General features: G+C 50.2%; 1 protein-coding gene across 2 annotated transcripts in view; it reads right to left on the bottom strand.

Moving 5' to 3' along the window:
* SMG6 (SMG6 nonsense mediated mRNA decay factor) overlaps positions 1-18,274 on the bottom strand; it is a 105,528-nt gene that overhangs the window by 84,255 nt on the left and 2,999 nt on the right. For both annotated transcript variants that reach the window (XM_058817578.1, XM_058817577.1), the window contains exons 3-8: positions 16,569-16,761; positions 15,766-15,876; positions 14,987-15,093; positions 14,292-14,370; positions 13,525-13,635; positions 12,698-12,910 (exon numbers count right to left, since the gene is read on the bottom strand). In XM_058817578.1, the coding sequence (XP_058673561.1) occupies positions 12,698-12,910; positions 13,525-13,635; positions 14,292-14,370; positions 14,987-15,093; positions 15,766-15,876; positions 16,569-16,761 (814 nt within the window). The remainder of the gene's footprint in view (positions 1-12,697; positions 12,911-13,524; positions 13,636-14,291; positions 14,371-14,986; positions 15,094-15,765; positions 15,877-16,568; positions 16,762-18,274) is intronic.

The raw sequence follows: 18,274 nt of genomic DNA on the forward strand, positions 1-18,274 counted from the left end.
AACTTGATTTGCCACCATTTTATTAACTCTGCAGATGGAACCCAGAAGAGACTGAGGAATACTGGGACAGCACAGCAAAGCCCTTATTCATTCTGGCAGTGAAGTCTGGATATAGCTGATTCTTCACCTTAGGACACTATGGTAATTGAGAGCTTGAAGCCTTTAACAGGTCTTTTTCTATTTTTTTTTTTTTTTCAACAGCTTGTGGAGGCAAAAAGGCTGGTTTGTGACCAGCTCTGGGTGAAATCAGACCCTGACACAGACACAGGCTAAGGAATCACAGCCCCCAGCTCAGTGCAAGAGCCTTGGAGAGGTGGTGGGGAATGCTCTGCCCCACAGCAAGACCCAGTGCAAGAGATGGAAGAGTGGGACCATGCTCTCCATCCTTTGAGAGGAAATATGGAAAGGAGAAGGAGTTCATGGCTTGACCCATCTCTACTGAACAGCAACACTCATGGGCAGGCTGCAGGTGGGGGAAAGAAGAAATTGAGGCAGAAATTTTCCTCCAAGGGCCACATTCACCCACGAGTGCTCTACAATCCCCACACTTTACTGGCAGCAGGGGAAAACCAGAATTCCCCACCTTGAATGGAAAGTGACACCCAGCAGGGACATGCCCAGAGTGTGTCCACAGACACCCAGCTCCAGGAGGGCTTGTCAGGACATTGGCTTCACCCCCACTTTCTCTCACAGCAAGTTTCACACTCAGCCTTTTCACTCACAATCCAAGGACTAACCAGTCACACTCCCAGCATCCAGTACAGAACTGGGACAGAGATATGTGCTTACTTATGATTGTTTTTAGGAAATGTGATACCTGCCTCTAGGAATGAAGCCTGTTTCATACCTCTTGCCAGTTTAAATCACAGCTCCAGCAAGCCCAGGCAGAGCCCTTTGTGCCCCAGCACTGTGGCATCTCAAGCAGGCACCTCACACTTTTTTTCACCACTTTTTCTCTCACAGCCCCGAGGTTTTGACGAGCTCATCACTCAACTTTGGACCTTTCATCTTCGGGTTCATGCAGAGGCCATGGGGCTGCTTTGACTGGGTTTTCTCTGGATGACTGTTTCACTACTGACTCACCTGTCCCTCAGCCTCTGGGAGCCCTCCCAGCTCCTCCCATCACACTCAGCTTCTCACGGGGAGAGGGAAACAGCAACCTCCATGAGTGGCCTGGCACGGAGGAGGAAGTTCTGTCACCTGCTGCTCTGCATTCACATGGTGGAGAGGAACACTTCCCAGAAATACTGTCAGCATGCTCACTACCCTGACAGGGCTGCCATGAGACCCACAACAACTTCTTCTCACTGATTGTGCAGCCCAAAAGCTGCTCCCTCCAAAGATTTCCCAAAAATGGTCCTCATGCTGATATCAGGATGCCAGACCAGGACTCCCAGCACACTGACACTGCTGCCCTTTGTGGGCAACGCTGCTCCTTAGGTCAGGAAACCAAATCTGGATCATCCCAGTTGCCCACTTGGGAAAAGCCCATCAAGAAAAGCTTATACAACAACAAAACTATGTCAAAAACTGGATTTTGGCCCTTGCAGCTGAAAAGCGGGCACCACCGATATGGAAGTTATGAGCATATAGGGAAGGCATTAGTTACAAAAACAAACCAGCTGTCAAGAAGAAGAAGGGGTCCCTGCACACAGTAGTGCCTGAAGCTGAAAACAGCTGTTTCAGCTGTCATGAGTCAGCATGTGCAGACAGACTAAATCCACCTGGGAAGAGCAACCTCACCAGAGGAAGCAGCCCAGTGCTGCTTGGGGAGCACTCACACACCTCACCGCCAACCCAACTGGATTTGTTGCCATGGAAGGAATCAACAGTGACTAACAACTTCTTGTGGAGCAGCTAAAAGAGCAGAGATAGCAACAGGGCTGAACAGCCAGCTCAAATCTCCTCGAGGCCACAGGGAGCACGGCCTGACAGCAACACAGAACTGCTCAGGCAGCTTTGGGAAAGGTCTGCATTGGCTCCAGCCAGCAGAGAAGGAAGCAACATTTCACCTCCAGATCCTGCACTGAAAATTGTGTCCCCCACCCAGGAGAGCAATGCTGGAAATGCCACTGCAGGGCACAGGAAATGGAGTGCCATGACCAGGGCTGGAACCCATTTGTCTCCAGGCAAGGAGTGCACAGAGCTTTGGCACCTGAGCATCAGCCCCAGCTGGGAAGGAGGCACCAAATAAGGGAAAGATTCTGGAGAAGTGACTCCTGGGGAAAAAGCATTTCAAGTTAAAAATTGTTACTTCAGGTTTGGAAGTAAATTCCAGGATCTGGTCTTTATCAAGCGAGGCAAACTTTCTTCAACATCAGCAAAGCATCTGTGGAGCAGAAAGCGGTGTCAGAGTCAAAATAGGCTGCAAGAGACAAGTCCATTAATCAAGAGACCAGATGCAAAACTGCCTGTAACAAATGTGCTGTCTCCACTGGAGTGGAAGGGCCTGGAGCACAGCAGGACGTTCTCCTGAGTCTAAGGGTCCCTCAGTGACAAGGGGTTGGGATACAGACCACAGAGCCACACAGCTCTGCTCCAAAACACGTACCACACTCATCCCTAATATTTTCAGGGTTTCTTGGGCAGCCAGGCTTTTCCAGGCACAGCTTCCTTGCTGAGAACTGTGTGAAATAACATCCAGGCACTCAAAACGTGCCATATTCTCACTCCCAGCTCAAGGGTTAGATATACCACATTCAGATTATTCCTCTTTTTCCACAGGCAGCTCTCTCAGAGCACCCAGCCCAACAGTGATACAGATTCCTGAAAAGCTCAGAATGCTGCAGTGGGCTCAACTGGCAGGATAGCAGGAGGAATTTTTACTGCTACAGGTGTAACCCCACCAAAGTGCTGGTGGAAAGGGTTTTGTGCAAATGGCTACCTACATAAAGGTGATGAGGCAAAAGGGCTGTTAAAATTGTCTGGCATTTTTGCAGTGTTTACAAGGTACCCACAGAGCTGTGGGCAAATTCCAGCTGGGCTAATTACCATAATCACTTCTCTTCATATACCACCTGCAACCACAAATGGATACAGGGCTTGCCTTGGCTGCCTCGTGCCACGTGTTTGGTGCAGGTTTCTGCTTAGCAGAGCAACGTCCTGCCCTCAAATGGATTCATTTCTGTAGCAGTAAAAACAATTCCAGTGAAAATCCTGCTACTTAACATCAGACACCGCACAAACATAAAATCCAATTTGCTGTGACATGGAAGAGAGAGGGAACCCTGATGCATCATGGCCTTGAGGCATAAAAAAATTAATTTACAGGTAAAGAGACACTGAGACACTCCTGCAGCTCCATGGCTATAAAAGTTACAAGCCATCAACCCAGCAAAGAAAAAGAGGAATTTAAGAAGCTCCCTGGCAAAAGCAATGAGCTTTTGAGTTCTTCCTTCATCCCAGCAGGGAGCAGGTGAAAGGAAAAATGTTAAGGAAGAAAATTATCTGCTTTAGTAACATAAAGATCAAGCTATGGTAACTTCACTGGCTCCAGAACAAGTATCTGACTCCTAAATAAATTCAGCATAATTTAGTAGCAAATTTACTAGCAGAACGTTCAACTCAATGAAAGCAGGTCAAATAGAATATTTATATGTGTGTTACTTCCTTTTCAACCAAGCTTGTATCTAAATTTGGTTTCCATTAATTAGTAATATGCAACCTTGAAAAAATATTATCATTAAACAAATAAACTGATTCAGTAACCTCTTAAAGAGAGGACTTCAGGGACCCTCACTGAACTGGATGGAAAGAGGATGGTAGAGACTCACTAGCAACATTTTTAATCAACAAAAGGAAATTCTGCTGTCAAACTGCCCGTTTGGAGCAGTAAGTAATGATGGCTACAGAACATTCACACAGGGTTTATTATAACAGCTTCAAAATCTGGGGGTTTCCAGCATCAAATGTCATGTTATTCATCTGGCACCACATGGAAAATGAAGTCTCCAGGAGATTGTGCCCAAGGCAGCTTCTCCACAAAGCCTTCAGGGACCACAGTGGCTGAATTCCCAATGCAATGTCCCGCAAAAAGGATTAAACACATCCCTTGGATGTGCCAGAGAGCAGGGACTGGACAGCACATTCACATCTAAATACAGCCCTGTGGGGGCTGGCACTGAAATACTGCATCCAGCTCTAGTGCCCTTCTTTTTAAAAGGATGCTGAAAAATTGGTAAGGATCCAAAAAAACAGCCATAAAAGAGATTCAAAGGCTAGAACTGATGCCTTGCAGTGAAAAAATTCAACAGCTCAATCTGTTCAGTGTTATCAAAATAAGACTGGGAGGAGATTGGATTGCTGGGTGTAAAATGCCTCCATGGTACTTGAGGGCTCTTTACACTTGCAGAAGAGCAAAGCATGGCAACAAACTGGGAACATTCACTCTGTAAATAAAGTAAAAGCATCTCAAAAGCAGTGCAGTTATCACTGGAATGAACTCCCCAGGAAAAGGGTGGAATCTCAAGGCTGGATGTCTTTCTGGAAGTCCTGCTTTAGCCAAACACAAGTTATTTGGCTTCATATAGGGGTAGCAGGGTGAAATTTAAGGACCTGTGATATACAGGAGATCAGACTAGATGATCTAATGGTCCCTGCTGACCATAAACTCTCTGAATCTATGCAAACACGCCAGAGAGTCCTCAGCTGAGATATCAAGTTCACTTTTGACACAAAGCTTTTCACAAATTGGCTCTGGTGCTGCAGGTCGTTTAGGATACAAGCTCAGCTCTTCAAGGCTGCATCTGGTTAAGCACTAAAGCCCAGGCAGAGCTTTGTGTCCAGCAGGTAAGGGGGAGGCCACATGTGCACTAAAGCAGCCCCAACCAAAAGCAGCTCATACTCAAACACTCACTGCTTGCCAGGAATAAACAGCATTCACCTTTCTGTGACAGAAAACTGACACAGAGAAATGTGTGATGAATTCTGGTTGTAAGAGATCAGCTGCAGAGGCAGCTCAGGGTGCTGTCAGCCTTCCTTACTACTCCAGAGCAGATTATTCGTGGGGTTAAAGCACAAAGGAGGGAGATTACGTGAGAAATTAAGGGTGAAGACTGAAGAGATGGAACCCTGAAAGGCTTAGCATGGAGTTGGGCCAAGAGAGAAGACATTTGGCCACCAGGCTGAGCAGAGACAGAACCTTCCAGAAGGATGACAGCATTATCTCACGCAGCCTTCACATCCCCACCCAGGACAACAGGAGCTGCTCCCACAGGTAGCTGTCCACCCTGCTGCATCTTTGAATTGTGCAGCAGTGAAATCTGCTCGGGAGGAAGAGGAGAGCCAAGGACAGAGGAAATGACAGAGTCCAGCAGGTTCCACTCCCTGATCCTCCGGAAGGAAGTTTCTTTCCTAGTACCCAGCTCCACAGTGGATAGGAGCCTGTCTGGAAATGGCTCATTCAACAGTGAAGAGGAATAAACATTCCCCATGGCAGAATTAAGAGGTTTGGCTGTGGGATACAAGGTGCCAATCTCAAAAACTCTACAGCAGACAGCAGGAAATGTTGGCCTGGGCCAACTTCAGACAAAGATCAAGGTTAGACTAACAACAAAAAAAATCTCAAGAGAAATCTCTGTCTACAGCCTTCACCCTGCTCTGGAAAATCTCCCAATCCTGCTATTAAGATATTTTGCTTCCTTTACCAGTACTGCCAATTCTGGCAGCACTCTCATCCCAAGTGCAAAGTCTCCCTCCCAACACCCCTGAGCAGCACCAGGATCATCAAACCCAGGGCTCTGAGAGAGGCCTCGTGTGCAGCAGCAGGAGGGGTTTGGTTACACACAAATCCCTGCCTGATCAGCACCAGCAGGAGAGGAAATGAGGGAAGAGTGACTGACAGGGAAAGGCGGTTTCTGGATGATTGTGTTTGGTTTTGGGGTATGAGAAGCTTGTTGGAACATGAAGTCTCTCTCCCCTCACCGCAGCCTCTCTGAGCACAGGGATAGAGCAGAGCCCCTCACAAAGCACAAGGCCTTGATGTCCTTGTAGTGCTCCCACCTCTGATCCACCACACACATTAGCACCAGATGCGTGCTGCCACAAGGAGAACACGCCAGGGTCTCTCTCCCATTCAGGCAACATCAGCCCCTGCCTTGTTCTTCACAGCTAAATCAAACCACCAACTAAAAAGAAGAAGAGGGGGGGAAATTATCAACACCAACTTCTGGAAACTGTTCCAAATAGCTCAGTCTTCACTTTCTGGGTAGTGACAAAAGGTCAAGTTGTGCTGGAAAGGATTATTTGGGTTCTACATGACATGAGAGCACAGGCTGGATTGGGCTCTGGTGGAGCAGCACTGAGCATCCACAGAACATCACAAGCCCAGGCAAAGTGGAAACAGCATTTTCTGGCTGGACTGCTAACACAGGAATTGCAGCTGAGAAGGTTTTTATCAGCAATTTGATGTGAAAACACAATTTATTAAAAAAAAATCAAGTGCTAGCAGGGATGGTGCACAACTGGCAGGCAAAAAAAAGCCAGGGCTGAACTGCATGGCTGAGTGTCACGTCTCAAACCCAGAGAGACCAGGAGTGTGGTTTTGGTGTTTAACCAGTTTCAACTGCAGCCTGGCACTCTTTTACTTCCTCTGCAGAGATCTCTTCTCACTGCTGAGGGAAAGAAAGCAACCTCATCACGCGAAACACAACGGCCTGAGTAAAAATAAAGCTCCAAGGTGGTTTGGTGGCTGAGGTCATATCAGGAGGCACAGGGGTTGCAGGCAGGGGAAAGCACTCAGAAATACTCATGCTGCCAACCAAGAAAGAGATTACAGAAAAGGAGGCAGGGCAGAGAATTAATGCAAGTCCAGCAGTAAAGAGGCTGACAGGCCTCTTTCACACGCCACCAGCTCCCCCGTGCTCAAAACAGTTTGTAAACTGTTTCCTAAACACAAAGGGAAAAAAAAAACCCCAGACCTAGTGCTGACCTCCATGAATGAGTAACCAAACCCAACAGCTTCCTGCAAGCTTGTGGGGGTGAGGAAAATGAGGGCAGGGCAGAGGGAACTCCACACTTCTCCCTCTCAAGTCTCGCTTTGGGCACAAAGATGAAGGATGCAGCAGCTCTTGCTGTTCTCTCATGTGGGTGGTGGAGAAAGGCCAGAAAGAAGGGAAGGCAGCCCTCAGCTGGCTGCTGGTGCCTGGCATTCCCACCCCTGGAGCAGCTCTGCTTGTTGTGGTGCTGCAGGGGAGGCTCGGCAGTGCTGGAGCTCTGCAGAGGTGTGATCAGGAGCAGGCTGGGGGGAAGCACTGCCATCCTCTGACAGCAAGGACAGGCCCAGAGCACAGCACCCCCCACACAAAAAATCACCCACTCCAGCACTAGAGAGCATCTAACCAGAGAGGGGACAAACTTCCTGACCCAGGTCACCCTCCTGTGACAAGGTGATGGCACTCTCAGAGCTTGTGTGCATCCCACTGGCTCCTTCCATGAGACAAACCCCAGGGGACACTCCCTCCCTCTGGGGACACACCTACACCACTGCTCGGGTGGGGCTCAGGTGTTTCACTGCTGTGGGAACAGCTCCAGCACAGCACACAGGCCATGGGCAGGCACTGCTGGGCTGCTGGGTCCCATTCCCTCCACTCTCTGCACCAGCATCTAGTTTTGGGTTAAAAAACCCCTAAAAGCATGCAAAAGGACATCATGTGCAGCCTGCAGAGTTACCTTTTTGGGGAGCAATGCCCCAGCAGTGGGGGGAAGGCAGCAAGTCTGTGTTTTCACCCTGCCCATCTAAACCACAGGCACAGTCCCAGCTGCCTGGGCTCATTTTCCAGATCACAAGATCCTAAAATGGAACATTCTGAGGGCTTTGCCCACCTGACACCATGGAAGGATCAAATGAGAGAGCCCTGTAGGAGCCCTGCACTTCATCCAGCAAAGATTATTTATAGGAGTCTGCAAAGAAAAGATCAATCTTTCAGTGTCCTGAGTGAAACCACCCAACCATGCTGGCAGTGAGGAGAAATGCTCCCACCAGCCTGGCAGGGATGCACCAAAAATAATGAGTTCCCCAAGCAGCCCCTTCTCTGTGCATCTGTATGGAAGAACAACCATCATTACAGCAATACATCATTTCCACTTCTGCCTGCCACTTACCTCCAGCCATGTGTAATGGAACAGAGTTACAAGGTGAGGGGAAGAGCTGAGAGTGGAGGGGGAAGCTCTCAGAAACAGGGGTGTCTGTGGGGTGTATTTGCATGAGCCATGCTCAGAGACACCCAGCTCACACCACAAGAGCCTCTGAACAAAGCAGACACTCCCAGGGAGCAGAGGCAGTGACATGCAGGCAGCCCCAGCTCTGAACCTGGGTCACTTCTGCCCCCCTGTGTGTGACTGGCCCAGGCCGAAGGAGCAGAATGGCCAAGAAAGCCCCAGCACAGCTGCTCCCAGACCAAAAGGAGTTTTTACCCCTCCAGATGCAAAGCCCAAGGTCCACCAGACGAAAAACTGCATGGATTGAAAGCAGGCAGGAGAAGGAGCCAGCCCAGTCACCCAAGTGGCTGCTGCCCAAGAGGAACAAGAGCACAAAGCAGGAACAACAAACACCACCAAGGAAAAAGGGATGTGAAACAAGCAGGAGCTGCCTGGGACAGGGACTCTCTCACTAAGGACACGAGGTCTCTGGTGAGGAAGCAGCCTGGGCAGCCCCAAGCTCCTGCACACGATTCCCAAAACTGCCCAAAATACAGGTGCTATTTACTGCTCACTCATGGAAACCCTGGGGCAGTGCTCCACACTCCCTGCTGCTGAGAACAAAGTCTGGGTAAAGGAATGGAAGTTAAAACCTGCTCCGAATCCCAGAGCTAATGGTTCCACCCCAATTTCTCTGCCACTGCAAAGGGGCTGTTGCTCCAGGCAAACCCAAAACCTCCATCCCTGACCAGCAGGCTGGAGGAAAATGGGAATGCTCCTGCAGCTGATGCACAGGGCTGGGACAGCAGATCTTGACTCTGCCCTTTGCTTTCCCAAGAGCTTTTCTGGTGGCCCTGACCAAACTTTTGATGGTTCTACAAGACTGACCTCTCACAAAGAGGCTAAGAGACTTAATTCTTTAATGATGATGAAGTATTCAGCCATCTGGAGAGAAGTATTATTCAATTACTGGCCTGCCAAGGGAAAACCTCTCTTCCCTAATCTTAGCTGCAGCAATCTTTATTAGTGGCTGCATGCTGTGTGTAACACAAGGAAGTGTCTACTGCAGAGCACAGGCAGCAGGCAGCAGCAATTGTGAGAACCTTAACTCAGCATTTCCTGACAGGAGTGATTAAAATCTCAAACTCAGTGTAATATTAGCACTTTCTCAAGAGACTGACAGCCCGTTTGCCCTGTTTACTTTACCAATTCACAGCCTGCAGAGCAAACTGCTTACAGTACTATCAGATTTGAGATGAATACAGAGCCATGGCAAATGAAACCAGGGGCAGAGAAGAAATGGCAGAGGTTCAGCTCTTCAGCTCACCTGCTCACTTGCTCAGCCTCCTTTTTTAGCATTTCTCATTGGAACTGCATAAAAAGAGACCAGATATTGCCAGGGGAAGGGTCAGCCTGGGCCCTCCTGCACACCCAGAAATGTGCAACGTACAAGAGACCACAGAGAGCAGCTGCTCACAGAACGAAACCCCAAAAGGCTGTGGCCAAAACAGCCAAAACCCTGAGCACAAAACAGCCAGGCTGCAACTCAAACACCTCCTCAGCTCATTCTGAAACTGTCCCTTGTTCTGCGTGCCAGCAGTGCCAAACCCAGCGACAGGGGAAGGGGCCAAACACAGATTTACACCCCTTGGTGGGCACAGGTGGTGTGTTCCTCCAGCTCTGCATCTTCCTAGAAAAGGGAATGGAGCAAACTGTGAAGCAGGCAGCTCTGCCAAGCCTAACCTGAAAGCACAGGGCAAGGCAAACTGCCAGCCCCACACGCTTCTCTCACCCCAGAAATGGCTGTGCTTTGAGCTGGCCTTCTCACCCTTGCCATCCCACATCACTAACTCCAGCCTGTGGGCTCCTGACCCTGAAATAAAGCAATTTTGGGGTCTTTGTACAGAGCTGCATAAGGGAGAATGAAGTGAGTCCTGGGCAGAGATGTGTAGCATGTGCTGTCAGGGACAGCACACACAGCAGCAGGTCCTGGCAGAGCAAATCATGCAGCACCTCCCTCAAAGTGTGTCATGTCACAGGGCTGGCACCTCACCACCTGCACAGCAAAGACAGCCACTGCTGAGGACAGAAAACATCCCCAATCGATTTCTTGCCACCTGTAGAACAGCCAACATCCTCACAGTCAAACCACCTGTGGCTGGGTTTGAAACAACAGCCTCTGTCCCACACCCTGCCCAGAATGCATCCAGAGCTGTTATAGCTTTATTTGCAGTGTTATATCTGGCATGTGAATTTACCCATTCTGCCCTGCAAAATCCCCTTCTCTGGCCCAGAAACTGAGAGGAGTTTGGGGCATCTCTGAGGAGGGGTTTAGGAGTTCTGAGGTGGTTTAGGACATTCCAGAGAGGAGTCATGGATGTCTGAGAGAGCTAAGGACATCCCTAGGGCAGTTTAGGGGATGTTAAAGTGATTTTGAGGGCGCAGAGGGGTCTCTGACAGGGTTAGGGAGGGATGTGAGGGGATTAAAGGGGTCTGCAAGAGGGTTTAGGATGGCAGCATTATCAGGGTTTAGGACATCTCTGAGGGGATTTTGGGGTGCACTGAGGGGGTTTAGGGCATTTCTGAGGGGGTTAAAGGGGTTTTGTGGGTCTGCATCAGCTGCCAGAGCAGAGCTATCAGAGCCAGCACAGAACACAGCCTGCCTCTGCCTCTTCAAGGGCTGAAGCTGGCAAGGAAGGGACTGGGCAGGCCATGATGACACATTTAGCCTCATTTCCCCAAAATGACACACAAACGCTGGCACACGTCCCCTGGGAGCAGAGCTGTTCCCTTCCTGCCGGCCGGGGATGTGGGGCAGAGGTGCTGCCATGCCAGGGCTGCTCCTGCTCCTGTCCTTCCGAGGCCAAACACTGCCACACAGTGGCAGCTCGGGGCTGCTCGGCTCCAAAACACCCGGGGATGCTGCGAGGAGCAGGGTAAGAGGCTACAGCTTCATTGAGGAAGGAGCCCAGAGCTTCCCCAAGAGCTGCTGTCTTCATCCAGCCCACGGCTTCACAGCTCGGGAGCTTTGGCAGCAACACAGATTTCAGGTTTCCTCTCCACGTGGTTATTTTGGGTGATATGGCCCCAAAAGCAGTTGTGCCAACTCCAGTGCTGCCCCACAGTAGGCACAGGCAGCCTGAGAATAAATATATTGGCTGCCAAAACGAACAGTGCCCAAGCCCAGGCCCTCAGCTCATTTTGGCATTCTATTTCTGCCCTCAGCTCCCTTTTGCCATTCTATTCCTGATGGTGTGGCTTCTCCATGATCAGAAGGCTCCCGCTTTTCTGCAGCCAATGTTTCAAACAGAAAGAAATCAAGACTAATGGTAAATATCACACAGTGTGTACAGACAAGCTGCACTTCAGAGAGCACAGACCCCACTGAACAGAGCAAGGGGAAGCTCCAGCACAAAGTGCTGCACTACAAACACATCCCTGCCTCCCACTCTGCCAGCTGCTACTCTGCCTCATGTGACAGCACTGCAAAAGAGAAACCCCCACCAGTGCCCCAAAAACACTGACAAAATCTCATGCCAAGCAGCTTCATGTGTGATTGATGGAGAAGCTAAAGCTTGGCAATTTCCTTTCAGGGATGCTGAGGAAGCAAAAGTCCCCAGAAGAGCTGAGAAGAGGGAAAATAACCAAAGGCAGGAACATTTGAAAAATGCTGCAGCAATGTGCCAGAGCTTATCTTTCAAAGCCCCAAGACTTCACCCCAGTTCCACCCAGCTGAAGTCACAAACTCGTTACAAAAGCACAAATCTGAGAAGCTTTGGGCCCCACAGTGTGCAGGGAAGGTTTTCCCAGCTCTCCTAAACTCCCATCCTTAACAGCCATTTTAGGACAGGCAGCCCAGAGCTCCCTGGCAAGTTCTCTTGCAAGTCAAATGTGCCAGAGCAGTGCAAAGATTCCTGGAGGATGAGCTCCCAACCACCACTGCCTCTGCCCACATTCCTGGGCCTGACAAACAGAGCTCACCCATGCTCCTCCTGCAAGGTACAGCTGGACAGGCTCACAGGAGACACCACCACTTCATTATATTTTTAATTCTTGCAAAAGAAAGGTGCTGGTCCGGCCTCTCAGCAGAGCAAGTTATGCAAATGTAACACCTACACTGGAAATTGAAACCACGGTTTTCCCGTTGTCAGCGATCATCTGGCAGTGGGACAAGTGACACACTTCCAGAACAAGCCTCACAACTGCCAGGGTCACTGTTAACCCTGCTCTCCAGCACCTGACCTCATTTCCCACCGGGAGCCTCACCCAAGTTAGAGCCCTCAGAGCAGCAGCATTTTACAGCATCTCGTGTTTGTGCCTCTCTCCTGCTCCACATCAGCCACGCCAGCGTGCGCTGCCAAGAGAGGGATGGTAACAACATGCCTTAAACACGAGAGGCACGAGGTCACCAGCTCCTCAGCCTGACCCAGGCACAGCTCCCACAGGGAAAGCCAAAACACTGGAAAATTTAGCAACAGGAAAGCAAAACAGATCCAGTGTCATTCCACTGCATTCCAAAGACATGAGAGCGAGGGCAGCGGCCGCCTCGCGCGGTACTCACGTCGCTGGGGCTGAGGTTCCCAAGCCCGTTGTCCTGCTCAGAATCCCGGCTGGACTCGTGGCCCTGGCACGAGCGGGGGTGGGAGGGATGGATCCAGATCTCCAGCCTGGTGGCATCGTCTCCCACTTGTCTCAGCGTGGCTTTCTTGCCCTTGCCCCGGCGGTTGGGGCTCACGTCCAGCACCTGGTGTTTCCTCTGCTCCATCTGCTCGGACTGGGCACACAGGACACATGAGATCACCCAGGGATCAAGGGTCAGGGGAAATGTATCATTTCCTATTCGTGGAAAAATTAGCTCTTTCCCCTGCTTCACAACAACAGTAACTCATGGACACGTCCAGAATTTGGTTCTGGCTCTGCAGGACACGTCCAGAATTTGGTTCTGGCTCTGCAGGACAGTGCAGGTGAGCAGTTTTCAATTCCAGCTATCCCAGGACAAGAAAAGCTGTGTTGAGTCCCAGGAGCATGTGGCAGCCCATGGGCTGTATTTGGGCTGACTCCCTGGGGCACAAAGGGACTGCAGCCTCCCTTATCCATCCCCACAGATGTGGGGCACCTATGGAATAAAGCAACAATTGCATACCAAGGCCATGCTGCAAACCACAGCAACCAACAGCCCTTGCTGAGCTCAGCTAAATCAGTTTGTGACCCAGAAACAAAAGATTCAGCTCCCCAAACAACCCCAAAACCACCATTCTGAAGGCTGCCTCTGTCATGAAATCTCTCAGAAGTAGGTAAGGAGTGTCTCCAAATCCAAAACCCACCAATCTCTCCATGCTCTGCAGCACAGGCAGGAGCAGCACCCCAGAGCCCAGCTCCAAGACCCACCTTGCGTTTTGTCTCCTCAAAGAGACTCATCAGGCTCTCCTTGGCAGTGAGGATGGGGTTGCTGGCAGCCAGGCTGCGCATGTAGTAGTACACAGCATCCAGCTTCCTCCTCTGCAAAAAACACAACAAAACAAAAACAAGTGGCTCAGAGCTGCCACTCCTCTGGGGCATTCAAAGCTCCAGTGCTCCCATGTGTTTCCCCTTCTCCCTCCCTCAATGCTGCCTGGGAAAGGTGCTTCTGAACTGCTATGCTTTAAACCAGCATCTTTCAGGCTTGGGAACTGGCAGATCCCTGTGCCCCAGCAGGATGCTTCCTTTATCTGCTGCCACATCTTCCCTGAAGTCATTTTTCCTGCATGGCTGGAGAAGCCAGCACAACTGAAACTCGGGGAAATCACATGTGGATGTTGCTGAGACCAATGCCCACAGGTTTAGTGATAAGACAGCAAACAGATGGCTCTGAGCACAAAAATCTCATGCAAAAAGTGGGCTGTGTTTTCAACTTAAAACAATTACACTCTCAACAGCCCACAAAACAGTCCCCAAAATCCCTGGGGGAGTAGCGTGTGTTTGACAAAGCTGCTTGAAGCCACAGCAGCTGGAATCCACACAGCACATCCTGCCATCAGCCTCCTTTTCCTTTTAAGAAAAAACCCAAACCATCTGAGCACTGCCCTCAGCAATGCATTTCTCCACCAGATGGAATCTCCCAGCCATCCCAGAGGATCTCCCTGTGCCTGCACATCCTTGCCTGAGGAGCATCTTACCGTGTAGATGGCCAGAAGTGCCAGCTGGTTGTATGGGCGGCCGTTTTTGGGAGCAATTTGCTGAGCCTTCAGGTACCAGCTGGGGAAGGGAAAAAACAGAGAGAAAAGGTCACTGAAAGGACATCAGGCTGCCTTCCTTGTCCTCAAGGGTGCAGAACTTCCCTTGGAACTGGCATTTCTGCAGGGATCTGGCCCTTCCCACAAGTGCCCTCTGCCTGCAGGAGTGAGCACAGACAGGGAGCTGTGCCCATTCTTGGCGCTGGGTAAGAGAGGGCAGATCCAGCTGCAGAAGGAAATACCCCTGGCAAATACCCCAGATAAGCAGGGGGCAACAAGTGCTGCTAAGTTCTGATGGAGTGAGAGCATATGGATGCAAAAGCCACCAGAAAATACAAGAGCAAATCTGCCAGGCTCAGTGGCCTAAACCCTTCCACCCTACTGCAGGATCAGCTGAGGACAATTTCCACCACCTGTGCTGCAGGATCAGCACAGGACAATTTCCACCACCTCTGGAACAGCCAAACCCAGCTACACCCTTCACCTTTACAGACTGCCATAAAACAGAGGACTGGAAAGACTTTAAAAAGGAAGAGAAAGCCTTCTTTGGCTAGAGGAGAGCTCAGGGATGAAATTACAGCCAGCCCTGGTGTGCAGAGGCAGAGCTGTGCTGGAGGGACACAGCAGCTGGTCCCTACCTGCGGGCCTTGCCGTAGTTCGCCGTGTCGTTGGCCTGCTCCCGGTAGCGGCAAATGTCCCCCTGGCAGATCATGCACCTCTGGGCACTGATCAGGGCGTACTTCACCTGCAAAGGAGCAGCCATGGAGCACCTGGGACACAGCCCTGGCTCACCTGCAGAGCCAGAGAGCCCACAGGGGCTGTACAGAGCCAACAGGAGGTCAGTGACACACTGAAGGTCTCACAAAAGGGCAGCGGGATGAAGTGACAAGGTTCCAAGCCAATCCCCCAAACATCTCCTCTCTGACACAATACCCCACCTCTCTCCAGAAGGGGGTTGTTCACTCCATGACCAATTTGAGGACAGCTGTTGGATAAACACATCTCTGTGGGAATGGAGCTGGACTAAAATATCCTCTCCCAGCTGTCCCTGCACCTGCACTTACAGCTCAGGGCAACACGTCAGGGAGGCAGCACAACTGCCAGCTTTCCCTCATTATTCTGGATTCCACGGGCAGAAAAAAACTATGTTCAATATCTCAGGAAAGGTCAGGGTGCCTTTGGACACTGCTTTATTAGCTCTGGTCACAGAGCTGGTACAAAACAAGCTCTTTGCAAATGAAGCTAAGAAATGTTACTGCACCAGAGTGCAGAGTTCTCCAGCAGCTGGGAAAGATTCCCTGCAAACAAACTGGCTCTGTTTGGAGTAGAGCTGCCTGCCCCTTGCATTCAGGCATTCTCCTGTGCACCTTGCCCAGGATTACCAGGATGAGAGGTCCCCAGGAGGAAGCCAACCTACCATTTTCCTGAGAGGTTTGCTGCGGATGGCCATCCCATCCATGTAGTCCTCCAGCTTGAACTGGTAGGAGACCTGCAGCTTCTGGAGGAGGCCATCAAAAAAAGAAGAGCCCTGCAAAACACACACACACACACACACACACACACTTAGATGTTATGAGCTTTCTAATGACAAGCACAAAATCACCACACCAGCCCTGCCATGTGCAAGAAAGGAGCTCCAGCTCCCTGAGGTTTGGGCTGTTCAGAACACAACAAGGAGGTTGGAGGATCTCCAGCCTCAGAGGTTTTTAAGATTGAGCTACACAAAATCAGGACTGACTGGATTTAGTGTTTAACGAGTCCTGCTTTGAGGAAAAGGGTGAATAAAGCCTCCAGCAGTTCCTCTTCTCACCCTAACTCTTTAAAACAAATCTTCTCAGGTCTGTCAGCCTACCTGGTACAAAGACCAGACTGAGCTTCAGTTTTACAGAATGATTTCTAAGCAAATTTGGTAAAGTTGCCACAAACACCTCCAGGAATGTCTCTTTTAGCTTCACTTCAGGGCATTAATTTCACTTTAGCTTAAATCAATTTCTAATTAACACAAACACACTAAAACAAACTGGTTTAAATTGTAACAGATGTCTACCTTGACCTACACCTGCCCCAATAAACCATAATGTGTCTGAGCATCCTCTTTGCATAAGGATGACATGAATAAGATCAAGATGACCAGTTGCCCCATTGCACCATCCCTTTCTAAAAACCAGGCAATCCCACCCAAAAGTTTAGTGGAATCTGGGGATGTTTCTCTCTTCTTACCTCATCTAGAAGCAAGAGCAGTTTGTTCCGAATTTCTTGGGCATTTTCCCCCTGAGGGTCCTTGAGGAGCTGCCGGAATTTCTCAATCACCTGGTAAAAAGCATTTTTCCACAGCAACTGGTCCACGTTCTGGGTGTCAGAGAACTCAATATCCATGAGGATGCACCTTTCGTAGAGCTGCAGCATCTCCACCCTGCAGCAAAGCACAGCCAGGGAAGGGTCAATGCAACAGCAGCTGCCCAGAGCACAGGGAACATGTGCTGAACCACCTGCTGCTCACATCCAGCTGCCAGCAGCACTCACTGCTCACACACAGCCCTCAGGGAGCTGGGAGCTGCTGCAATCCAACACCCTTCCTGCTCTGAGAGGGTAAATCCAACAGGAGCATCTCCCTGGTACAGGTGACTCAGGATGGATCAAGGCTTGGTAAAGAGCAAGGAGCAAGGTTACAGTTCTGCCAACAGCAAGGCACAAGTGTCTCCTGATCCAACACAGAGAGCACACACACTGCTCTGAACACCCACAAGGTTCTGGGCCAGGAACCGGAACACAAAGAAGCACAGGGCAGCACGGATCTTGCCATTAAAATGATCCCAACTCCCCTTCCATCCAACCAAAATACACAGAATACAACAAAATACACACTTACTTAAAAATGAACAAGTTGGGAACAATGGAAATAAAGCCTCAGAGTCCCAGAAATCACATTCCCCTTTCTCAGCTGCCTACAGCCCTGCCTGGATGCTGGAGCAGAATCCCTCCCCCAAATTTTATAAAATAGCTGCAGGCTAGGAACAGCTCTGAAACATGTGGGGCAAGTAAATGGTAAAGGGGATCCTCAGCTGTTCCTGCCTTACTCCTTATAATCTTTCAGGTCCTACAGAAACAGTAGGAGAGCGTGGATGGTAAAGGCTGGAGTGAAGCCTGATGGCAACGCCTGGAAGAGCCTGACAGGATAAGAGAAAGATGCTGGTGGGTTCCTGCCCAAAGCACAGAGCCAGGATGGGCTGCCTGACCCCACACAGTCCCCAAACCCTACACACACACCTGGACAGCACAAACACCAAGGGAACAGGAATTTCCACAGATGGATGCCATGTAAGAGTCCGCACACAGCTGGGACTGTGTGCACTTCTTCACAAGCAGGACACAAGGGGCACTACCAGCAAGGACAGGGTCAGCTGTGCCCACCAGGGCAGGGTGGGCTTCCACAGGCCACAGCAGCACTCCAGTGTTTCCTCTCCCTTCACACAACAGCTCTGGGTGACCTCAGCTCCTTGAGGAAGACCTGAAACCTCAAGTGCTGCTTCAATCACAGACATATTCCACCCCATGGTTTATAGAGCAAGTGCCCAAAACACAGAACAAGCCCTGAAATGAGCTCACTCGCTAGATTTGCTGTCAGTCAGCTCTGAAAAACAGCCTCCAGAGAAGCCCTGCAGACACAGAGACGACAAATAAACGTGAAAGATGCCAAGTTGAAACTTGTTACAGCCATATTAACCACCCCCCAGAGCAACAGTGTTACTGCTCTCCTGACAGACTGGCATCACTAGGCTACTCCCACGGGAGTGTCACCATGCTAAGTGGCATCAAGAGCAAAACAACACAGCACTGGAAAGGCACTGACAGCACCAGGAACAACAAAATGCTTCCTGAGCACACACTAAGGATAGGTAAGAAAGCAGAAGTCTGACAACAAACAC

This window comes from Ammospiza caudacuta, chromosome 20, assembly GCF_027887145.1.
Source record: "Ammospiza caudacuta isolate bAmmCau1 chromosome 20, bAmmCau1.pri, whole genome shotgun sequence".
NCBI lineage: Eukaryota > Metazoa > Chordata > Aves > Passeriformes > Passerellidae > Ammospiza > Ammospiza caudacuta.